The 11,653-nt window shown below is 36.8% G+C and overlaps 2 protein-coding genes across 5 annotated transcripts; both read right to left on the bottom strand.

Annotated features, from left to right (window-relative positions):
• Positions 1-1,863: 1,863 nt before the first annotated feature.
• Positions 1,864-8,344, bottom strand: LOC113683420 (uncharacterized). Of its 4 annotated transcripts, none has more exons than XM_089205745.1 (4): positions 8,276-8,344; positions 5,927-6,195; positions 5,041-5,227; positions 1,864-4,400 (listed from the first exon to the last, which is right to left on the bottom strand). In XM_089205745.1, the coding sequence occupies exons 2-4, from the start codon at positions 6,157-6,159 to the stop codon at positions 2,805-2,807; spliced, it is 2,016 nt and encodes a 671-aa protein (XP_089061871.1). In that variant the 5' UTR covers positions 6,160-6,195; positions 8,276-8,344; the 3' UTR covers positions 1,864-2,804. The 4 variants fall into 4 exon arrangements, with proteins under 4 accessions (XP_089061871.1, XP_089061870.1, XP_089061872.1 ...); XM_089205744.1 differs by having other exon boundaries at positions 7,799-8,325; XM_089205746.1 differs by having other exon boundaries at positions 5,041-5,140; positions 7,799-8,325.
• A 601-nt stretch (positions 8,345-8,945) lies between these two features.
• Positions 8,946-11,228, bottom strand: LOC113683552 (NADH dehydrogenase [ubiquinone] 1 alpha subcomplex subunit 6). The gene is made up of 3 exons (XM_027200805.2): positions 11,072-11,228; positions 9,822-9,950; positions 8,946-9,283 (listed from the first exon to the last, which is right to left on the bottom strand). The coding sequence occupies exons 1-3, from the start codon at positions 11,189-11,191 to the stop codon at positions 9,155-9,157; spliced, it is 378 nt and encodes a 125-aa protein (XP_027056606.1). The 5' UTR covers positions 11,192-11,228; the 3' UTR covers positions 8,946-9,154.
• Positions 11,229-11,653: the final 425 nt, after the last annotated feature.

Below are 11,653 nucleotides of genomic sequence, written 5' to 3'. Positions count from 1 at the left end.
GGCAACTAGGATAAGAGTATTGGCCAGAGTTGAACTGATGGAGAGAAAGACGTTTAGGGTAGCCAAAAATACCATTATGCCTACTAGCGGTGGCTGTGCTACGTCTCCAGCTAAGCTGATGTTTGCCATTGATCTTGCTGCTGCGGATCGGTTGCTTGTGTACAAGCACTTTCTGGTGGCAAATAAATAGAAGTTTACTGTCTCAGGTTAATTTAAGGCCTTCATGTAATAGCTAGCTTTAATTTCCGGGTTCTCTTGTGATTAAGGCGTGTAGTTTTTTCTACGAATTATATATTCACCTGTTAATGGACAAATAATTCCCCAGTATTCTTTTTGTAAACACTTCTCCATGTTCTTTCTGCGCAGTGAAATTTAATTAGTCAATAAAAGATGAAGCTTGCCATAGTCAATTAGACGTTGCTCCTCTTTTACCCCCGCAAATGACACGTAACGAATGGTTTCGTGCGTCAGTATAAGGTTAGAACATATATATACGCTAATGGGACTAAAATGGATTTTTCGTCTTCATCGGTACGTAACGGTAATAGATACGTCAATTTTATTTTGTGAACAAGTAGGAAATTAAGAAAGCAGCAGGTTGTCTGTCATCTTTAAATTATTTCAAATTTTTGAAAGAGAAAGGCAGATGTTTATGCTAGAAAGTTGAAAGACATTGGCCTCTTCCAAACTGCTGGGGCAACATATTTGATAAGTAAAAACAGTCAGGCATATTTTGGAACAAGGATGAATCTAACAGTTCGCGCTTTTCTTCAACTTTTTATCCACTGCAATAATATTTTTTAAAAAGAAATATAAACACAGTTTTATGCCACAAATTTGCATGAATTTACATCCTAGAAACTGAGTCGAATATATGTTTTGTTAGTCAAATCTCCAAATTATCGATCCGTTTTACTTTGAGAACAGGGATGTATTTAGGAAAACGTGTGTTCTCTCGCATTTTGGAATTATCATCGCACTACAAAATACCCGTCGCACTTTGTAATAAAAAATATGTCTCTTTGTTATGAAAGATCATCGCACATTTTGTTAAAGTACGCTATGGCATTTTGTAACAACACAACTCTACAAAGTGCGGGAAGTGTTGTTGCAAGGTACTAAAAAATGCGATAGCAAGTTTTTACTACTAAGTGCGATGGTCTTATTACGAAGTTCGACGGAACACACGCGCTTTTCCTCAATTATTGTATGCGTCTCTAAATTGTGATAAAAGAAAAGCAGATGTTATGCATGAATTATGCATCTTTACAAACTTGCAATAAATGTTGATATGTCTAAACGGACATTAAAGTAAGCCTATTTCAATGAAGTCTTCTTTTCAACGTGCTAAGTGTAGTTTATGGCCGGGAATTTTGTCGAGACATGCGAATAAAGAGGATATTAAGAAAAGATTGGAAGCTCGCCAAGCGGATGATGATGGGCATGCCAGCTACGCATTTCTTTCTTTCTCCATTTCAAAGTGTTATCAGAGCAGCCACTAAATTGAAAATACAAGGGAAACATTTAAGTTCTGCATTATTAAAAATTGTTCATGACGTGAAACGAATCTCAAGTGCCTGAATTTTTTACGGCACCTATTGTAAATGTTTAAGCACTTAAATTTAGTTACCGTAAGGGTAAAGGCGCAGACACGCTCACAAGAATGTTGAAGAATAATAAAATAGATGGGTAATGGGTCGTTTGTTTAGCAACCTACAGGCAATATCGATTGGAAATGGCGACGCTTCGACTGCTACCCTGTTGGTCTTCGCTGTTTTTCGAGACTAACCGAAAAGAAGGCGAAATACTGCCACCTGTTGTTGATCATGATATTTGAACATTCACACAGCAATACAACCACAATTAACAACAAACACATCTTTCGTATAATTAAAGCACCCCTAGATATTAAATGGGTAGGTAAGTCACGATATTCATCATCGTACCACTCTTTCACAATTCTTGGTACACCGTTCATGCTCGTATTAAAAGTATGGGAACACATATATTAACACTATATCAATTCATAAGCCCCTATGGGGTTTCATCGATCATATTGAGCTATTATTTATATTATTTAGTCTTTAAATTCTGATCTTAAAGGAAGTAATGGATATAAAAGATCTAAAAAGTCACGCTAATACATGGTCTATCCAACGGTCTCGATAAGACACTGGTTCAAGAACATTTGTTAGAGTAGAATTCCACTTAAAACTACTGCAGATTTTTCAGTGTCGTCTTCACTTCACGTCTTTATCACGTCACGTTATCTTCAAGTCATGTCACGTCATCTTCATGTCGTTCACGTCACTAACAAATTTCTAACGGAGTCCGATAACAGCACTTGCCGAGGAAAACTTGCAGGCGTAAACACAGCCTTGAAAACTCTTTCCAAACCTGCATATTGCCACTGATTGCCTGATTACAGCCTGTCTAGGTCTACTGTCGAGGCAGCGGTCAAACGGTGGGCATGCGCAAAAAATCAGTGCCAGGAGCGCACCAATTTCCCGCGCAAATTCTATACGAAGACCTTCATAAAACCAACCGGTACCCCACAAAATTCACGAAAAGCTAAAATTTCGCAGAAGTCTCCAAACCATTCACTGTTAAGAAATCTTTATAGGGAAATAAAATTTTTGGAGAAAAAACTTAAGCTATTTCAAATTCTAGTGAGACCTGGTTTTTGACAGCCTGTGAGCACGATGTAGGAAGACCATTTTTGGAGACTCTAAGCCGTTTCAACGCTCACACATGCGCAAACGTTTGACCCCGTCTCATTTTCACCCCACCAGAGGGCAAAATAATTATCTATCACTGGCTCCACTCAACCTCGAAAATTGGTGTCCTGTAACAGGTACGTGCAATAAACTCTGGTCAGATTTTAGTGAGTTTTGAGCTCTTGGCGATCGTTCGACACTTTTTCGTGAGAGTGACTTTCTGGATAGGTAATTGGTCTTCAAAAACGGAATGCGAGAGTTTGAAAGAACTTTCTTGGGGCTTGTGCTTCTCGTTCTTTTCAAGAATCCTTGCATTTTATCATCACCACTTGGCGAGGAGTTCTTCTCTGAACTGGTGCTGATCTCTGCGTAAAACACTTTCGATTCATTTCGGCCTGTTGTCGGAAAATATCCACCATATACATGAGAGGTATTCGCCCGCGGTGAATTGAATCCAGTGTGATTTACTTGATGCAAGGAATTGTTCACCATGTAAAATGTCGGCAAGGCTCGCGATCGTTTGGTGTAGCTAATCTTTGGCATCAGATTTGACCTGGGAGATGTCAGACTATCCTGTTCCTGTGCACTTCGTGTGGGTACAGCCTTCAGATAATTACTCAGAGAAAGGTTGCTTATTTCTCTCTTTAGATGAAAGTCGGGTACAGTTTGTTTGGCTGATCGAGGGCTACATGACGCCTTTTCATCCTTGACAACACCAGAGGATGCTACTGAATACTTGACTGAATTTTGATCGTTTTCTTGACTATAGGCACTGCCGTCTGCAACTTTATCTACGAGGCATTCTGTTATAACAGAATCGTCCTGTTTTTCCAGAGAATTTTTCGCCTCTTTTAAAGACCCTGACGAATTGTTATTTCGATCTGTAAGGCTCTTAGATAAAGGCTTCTCTCTTCTATCTGCTTTTCGTTTTAATTCAGGTTCACTGTCTACAGGATCATCAAATGCACCAAATGGAATAATGAACACAGGCCTCGGCTCGTTCGAATTGTTCTCACTTGAGCTTCCATTCTCGGTTTTGCTATTTCCGTGTTTCCCGTCAGTGTTACCAAGAACAGGAAGCTTCACAAATGGGTCTGCGTTGGCAGTGACCACAGTTGAACTTCTGTGGTCACTGTGTGAGAAAAATGAACTATCTGAGAGTAAGGTAGGGAAGCCTCTCTCCAAACTCACTGCAATGTCTCTACCTTTCAACTGAGTATTAAATTGCCACACTCTATCTATAGGATCGATCAGTGCATCGCCAACTTGTCCCCCAGATACGGATAAAGATTCCCCTTTCAGTCCATAACCACCATCTTCCTGTAGCCGCTTAAACGTTTCAGTTAAAAGTTTTTCACTGAACCCCTTACATATCTTCCCGGTTAGAGGTTTAGGAATTTCGCTGTGTCTACACGTGGCTGTCTTGCATTTCTTCTCCTTACAAGACCTCATACGTAGACTGCCTAAATTGCTGCTGGAGGGTATCGCTATGTCCATATCTGATTTGGCTGAACTCAATAATTGTGTCTGATAACCATCTTTTCTGTTCAATGGGGTGCAAGATTTAGATTTCCATCTTTTTGTAAAGTCTTTTTTCAGTTTTCCATACTTGGCACTGTTGATCCGCATTGATTGACAACGGACGGCATTAAAATAAATGTTTCCTCCGTAACCTTGCCAAAGCTGTGAAGAGAAACCCACAACCACATTAACAACTCGAATGTATCTCTATACACACGATCTGAACAAGGCTTCGACATCATTTGGCGTATTACAATGAAAACTTAGACCACTTGGGACACCCTTAACACAAGAAATTGTGTACCCTTAGTGGAGGTGGACATCCTGAAAGAAAAGTTCCATACTACTAGAGTAGTAATAATAATAATGATAATAATAGTAATAACGATAATAATAATGCTTTATTCAAAACTCAGTCAGAATATTTACCCATGGATATGGAATGAAAACAAGTTGTGTCTTATGTACAAAAATGTTTATTAACTCTGAAGAACTTGCATAGCTGAAGCAAAATAGGAGTTCACAGGTAAAATTATCAAAATAAACAGCAAGTATTTAGAATTTAATATTTCAAATACTTGTGAGTGATAAATAGTCTAAAAGTCAATATTTACAAAATAATAATGATAACAACAATAATAATAACAATACTAATAAATTAATACAAATAATAATGATGTCAATATCAATAATGATAAACAAAATAATAGCAATAACAGTTAAAACCATCAAACCACTCAGATTTTAATAGATGGCTCCATACAAAATAAAATCTACTTGAAGTTGGTCTGTTAGGACATACCTTCAATCCGTCACCAGTGGACTCAGACAGCAGTCCTAGGTGATGATGCACTGACGTGGGGGCTGTCTTTGGAGCAGCTGATGGGTTACAGTCCCTAACACTGTTGTATGACACAAGAGAGAGATCATCACAGTCACTGGCTGTCACTAAATGTTGGACAGTTTTGTCTCCGGCTGCCTCTTTCTTCCTAGCGAAAAAGGGAAGAGATGACAATTTACTCAACTACACTTGATGATCTGTGGAAGACGGATGGTGGTGACTACCATTCACTACATGTGCCAATCAATTGGAACTGTGTTGAAAGGTTAAGAATGATATGTTTTAAGCCAGGATAAAAACTGTCCACATCTCACTCTCATGATCTCGATTTAGAGCTAAGCTATGCCAAACTTTATGACTCCCTTAACAATTACAAAATTTTACCCTTTATTGAAAATGTAACCATTTTTTTGTACCTTGTTACCCTACAGTTGTTTCTAGAATGGGTCATTTTGCAACTCATTCACAAAGAATTTGAGCCAGTATCTATAATACAAATTATAACAATTACCCAAAAAGAAAACCAAAATATTGAAGACTACAGTGGGGGAGAATTTGTACTTCAATTTACAGATTTAAGGAGTTAAAAGGACTTGAAGGGTTAACCCTCTAATCCCTAAAAAAAAAAAAAGAAATTATTTTCTCCTCACAGTATCACCCCTGTATCACTCATTAAGGTTACGAGAGTAAAGGAAATGATCAGCAACTACAGAACCTCTCCATTGTTAAACAAATTCTCCTTGCCAGCCCCTTAAGAAATGCATAAACAACAGTATGGAGAATAAAAACACTGATGTTAGGGTGTAAAAGATTAAAAATGCCACAATCAACAAACACGAAAACTTACTCTGAGTTTTCTATATTTGGCTCTTTCTCATCCAACTTTTCTGTTTCCTCTTCAATCTCTTCTTCCTCTTCAGCCACTTCCCATTTACTGAGGTACTTGTCATTGGCATAATGACTGATCAATTCCCGCCTGTCGTCATCATCACAGTCACTCTCCTGATCCCCAACAGACAGACCATCAGTGATTTGTACATGCATCTCAGTCAGCTGGCTCATTGTAGTGTATAATCCCATCCATGCTTATTTGGGTGAAAGCAAATCATTTGATATCTATGGAAAATGGAAATTAGAATTCACTCTTTTGGATATTGCTGGAGTTATATGTTAAATAGTGGTTGTAGTCAAGAATAGTATGTGGTTCGAATTACCACTATGCTAGTTAATTATTCAATTGTTTCTTGCATGGACAAATAGTCTTTTATTCTGACAAGGCAGTGTAAAGTTCTGTTGGATGATAGCTTTCTTAAGTCAAATTGACTGGGCAGGTGAGATATTTTAGAGAGATGAGGGAACTTAATTTACCACAGTGACCTCTTTTGAGTTATAATTTGAGATTTTCATTCTACAAGAGCAATCACTTCAAGAAACCAAACAATTTCCAAGATGTTCCATTATTTTTAGAACGTTAGACATGTTTTGTGCTGTCCTAAAAATTTGGCACAATTGCATCTCCAATGCATCTTATTTTTAATCATTCATATGGACTTTTCTTCTCTTGTGCTAATTTGACTTTTAATTATTGATGTTTAACTTATGTCAAAAAATGTGTCAATTATTGGGCTGCGATTGTTTGGGTTTTTCTCCTATGGAAAAGAAATTCAGCAAAAGGCAAGTAGTTGTTGCTGATCTGTGTTTTCCATTAATTAGCAAACATTATAATCAATTTAGAGGCACAAAGAATAGCAATTAAGCTATTAGGTCATGCAAACCATGCTAATGTAATATTTGATGCACATGTGAAAAGGAAAATTTTTGTGCAGGCACTCCAACACAGGGTTTGAAATTTGGCCAAAAGTCAACTAGCCACAACAAAGTTTATAATAGTGAGGTTGAAAGAATGAATGCTTTAAACAAAAAAGTGGCATACCATGAAGTTAAATAAAAGTTGTATGGCACATGCCTAAATTTAGTTAAGATTTCCATCTCACCCCATACTATTTTAAATATAGACAGACATAATAACAGACTGTTTACACAAACCTATGGCAACCATATTGTCGACAAGTACTGCTTTACCATGTACATTTAATACACATTTAATACATATAATTTGTCTTGTCTTAAAGGTATAAATTTGTGAGAAAATCTTTACCCAAAGATTTAAAACCAGCAACATTGTATCAATATACTACAGAGGTATCGAGAGGTTTGACACAGGCAAGCTTTGAGAGGTGAGATAATTGCTCTTGATTGAGTAAATGAGACCTGAACGGCAATTAATATTGATAAACTAAAAAAACAAAAAAAAAACATTTCGAGGTGTGTCGCATAACTTTCTACGATACAGTTGTATGCACGTGGAATAAGCTAGTATAAGTAAAAAAGTTTCGGTTGGTGAAAATTAATTTCGGGAATCACGAGAAAGATGAACGTCAACTAATGTAAACAAATTTCTCGTTTGCCAACATACACTTTCACAACAATAACATTCAATAACGCATTAACAGAGAGTAATATAAAAACGACAAACTGAACAAGCTTCTATGCATCACAGCTGAACCATTTAAGGTTTCCAAGCAGAGTACATGAAACACCATCAAATATTTTCGAAAACCAACCGAGGTTGATTTGATAAGAGATAACTTCAAATCGAAGGTGGGGATATTGAAATCAAAACGATCAGGCATCAATAATTAAACAGAAAACTACTTACCAGGTTTAAACTGTTCTGCGTTTCTCCAAAGAATCGACCGAAACTCCGTCAAATTGGCTTGCAGAGGCAATCAACGCGTATTCGATACGAATGTTTTGAGTACGAAAGAGCCGCGCGTTCGATTCGATGTCAACTAATTTCCCCGTTTACTTCGCAACGAAATTATGCATGAAAAGAACAAAGCTGCGAATCATCAATATTCATGTTCCAATTAGACAGTTCCTTCTAAACTGTTTTACAGATAATTTCATAAAAGGTGCATTCAATATCACATTCAATTAAAGTGATTCGAAGACAAAAGCTCTTCGGAAAGAAATTAACACGTCGGTAGGGCGCTATGTTCGCATACTTCTCAGGTCTCCAAAAGCGTAAATCTTGATAGGTAAAAGTAATTAAATTTGAACCTTGGCTTATGTTACTACGGTAAATTGAACAAAGAAATACGTATATGACATTACGCAGTAACTAACCACTTACAGTTCTCAAAAGCATCAAGAAATGGCGTCGTTCAAATGCGTTGTTTGACTGAGGCATACATTTTAGGAGGGGTGGGTTAGGAAGTTGGTGAGAGATGAGGGGCTGTTTTGTGATGGGGAAATGAGGCAATCACCGCTGATTCGGAGTTAAAAGTAGTAATTTCGTTTTGATTTTTCCTGAAGAAAAGCAAAACTTGACATGTGCTCTAATCTTTACACAGAAATTAACATCGAAGGAAGTGAAACGAACACTGCAGCCGTTTGCAAACGTAAGAATCTACCGTATTTATTCGCCTACAAGCCGAGCTACTTAGCACAAAATTATCATAATAAGAAATAATATCACCTCGGATTAAATTAACCATCTACACCCTAACAACAGTATGCATATCCTTTACACTGTTCTCTATACATCTACCAAGGTGCTGACAAGGAACGATTTGTTGAACAATCCAAGCTTCATTAGTTGGTGATCATCTTCTTGATTGTCTTGACCTAAATGTGTGATTCAGGGGTGATAAGAGAAATTGCATTCCGATCACTCTTAGGAGTCAAAGGGTTAATTGTGTTGTGAAAAACACAGCAGGAAAGCGTAAGAAAAATTGCTGCTTTTGTTAAAAGGGGAGGGATGAAGCATTATAAACAAGTAAACCAAATCATTGGATAATTCATTGAACTGGAAAACTGGGAGAAAAATTTTATTCTGGAATTCAGATACACACAAATTTATTTACATTGCTCAGTAAATCAGCCAAGCCTTCCCACACACCAAACAAAGGATGTAGCATACAAATTCATCCTAAGTTTTAAAGAAAGAAAAATTATTAAATTTAAACCATGTAGATTCTTCTTTACAACAAACATGTAAGATAGTTAATTTCTAGTCATATCCATCAAAGAATCTTTCCATGAACTCTGTTTTTCTAGGTTCTTGTGTTTCCTTGAAATAACGCATGACATGTGTTGCCTGCTTCCACAACTTGTGAGTTTCTTCAAGTTCCATTTTACCCTGTAAAAAAATAAAGGTAAGTGTGGTAATTTCTACAGATGTTCTCCTATTAAATTATCACTCAGATTCTTACAGACATGTAGAGAAACTTACATTAAATAAAAATACCAAAAACACACTAGAAATTTAGTTTGTAATGGCTCAAATTTTTCATTAAAATTTTCTACTTATTAAACAGAGAAAAAGAAATTACATATTCAAAATCTCCTACTAACAGTAGACTGAATTTCAAATTTAAGATTATAAAGGATACATATCACCTTCTAAGATTAACAACAGTGTGTGATAGCCCTAAAACTAAAACTTCACATAATGACTCCTCAAGATCAAATTTCTCATGTATTGCAAATTGGTGGTTGGAAAAATAGGTGATTCAAATCACAAAATTTATCCGTTGATATTTTTGAAAAAAATCATGAAAGTCAGGTTTATCAAATTAGTATGGGGGCATGGCATCAAATGTTGTGACAATTTTCACATCAGATGGCAACTATCATAAAACAAATCCATACAAAGGCAAAACCTTCCCTAAACTTACTTTGATTACCAGCATGTCAATCACTCTGATATCCCGAACATGGGCATTCTTCATGAATTCTTCTCGCACCTTGGCACGGCCAGTCTTGGTGGAGATTTCTAACTGATAGGCCTCAATGGAGTGGGGAACCTGTCAATGTTAAAAATAAAGATAACCAAAGCTAAGGTAAGTACAATTATGATGGCATAATTTTGGGCATAATGATATGGCTAAAGCATCAAGCAAAATGTTACCACAATGACTAAACTTCCTAAAAATTCCCTTGGTGCTACAGTTACACAAGAGATAAATTCTGTTGCCAGATTAATGCAAACAGTGAGCTTGCTTTTCTTCTTTGAACTTTAAAAATTTGATCCAGTAAAAAATTGTGCTCTGAAGAGAGGCAAACCTTTTCTTTTTGGCAAGATCTATCTGTTGGTGGTAGGAATAAGGGGGGGGGGGGTGGTTTAGGGGCTCTTAAAAGCTTTTATTTTGAAGTATCAATTTCAGAATAATGAAAAATTCAAGCATTTAAAATCAAAGTTCCACAAAAACCCTCCCCAAAGCACCCTTTGTAAAGTAATACAAAAAACTCGAGCACAAAGCTGGTAGTGTAATTAAATATGTAGATGTGAAAATTGAAACATGAAAACTACAAACACATGACGATTTTAGCTTTCAGTCAACCTACATTTCAAAAGATACATTTAGAAGATATGTGGAATACACAGAAGAAAGTTTAAAAAGAGGGCTAAATCACCAGTTTTGTGGAAAAACAGATATGAGTTTGGCAAATTCAATCATACATTTCCCACAATAGAATATACCTTGAAATTGCGGAACCTTTCAAATACCTAAATTTGAGCTGAAAATTTACAAAATTTTTGTCAACTTCCCTCCAAAACCGAAATACAGCATGACTTATATCCGTATTGAGATAAGGGAATACCGAGTACCTGACTATATTGGATCCCAGAGAACCTTTGGCCGAGCCTCGCTCATGAAGGAAAAACACATCAGAATTTCACTCTAATTTGAATTTCGTAGAGTTAATTCACATTTCATAACTACACGAGTGAAAACTGTACAGATTTCTCCATAACTACTGTAGTCCATTCATTTGGAAAACATTCTAGAGAATGTTGACCTCGTATTACAGTATATTGAAAACTCATATGAACGCCGAAATGATCTCCGATCTAGCGCATAACATTCAAAGCTTTTATGCTATAAATCCAGCCGTAAGACCACATTAAACGGTATGTTAGTACCTCTCTCCACCAGGCTCTATACAGATTTAATACCCTTCGTCTAGCTTCAGCATGGCTCGTCGAAAGAAGCGGTTTAAATACAGTTTTTCCCGCAGACTGGGCAACTTGTTTGGCGGCCATCTTGAAAGCATGCAGCGCTGATTTATGGGAAATATTCCACAATTCCGTACCAGTGCATTCTCGTTCATGTTCGCTTCTTCGGGACTTAAGACTTTGAAAGGACCTGAAGTCAACTCACTTCGACTTTCATGCTTATTTGAGTACGTGAAAAAGTTTTGGACAATTGATATCGATAAGAATGGGTCAATAAAAAAATTTTTAGAATTTGTGATCGTCAACAGAGCGAGGGTCTGAAATTCGAGGATGGAAGCGGTACATCATGTTTGGGATTCGTGAACCCTGCCCGCTCTTCCTAGCCCAATAGAATGATTCATAATTCTTTAATACTTTTTTTTTCGATATCAATAATTCATTTTTATCAATATCTACGAATTCATAAAAACGAAGTTTTAATAACTCTACCGCTATAATTTGTTTCATGATTCCACTTCCATTCCCGGTTGAGGTAAGTGAGGTGGGGAA

Source organism: Pocillopora damicornis, chromosome 4 (assembly GCF_964200805.1).
Source record: "Pocillopora damicornis chromosome 4, jaPocDami1.2, whole genome shotgun sequence".
Lineage (NCBI taxonomy): Eukaryota > Metazoa > Cnidaria > Anthozoa > Scleractinia > Pocilloporidae > Pocillopora > Pocillopora damicornis.
Note: the sequence above shows the minus strand (reverse complement) of the source record. Positions and strands in the feature narration are given on the sequence as shown.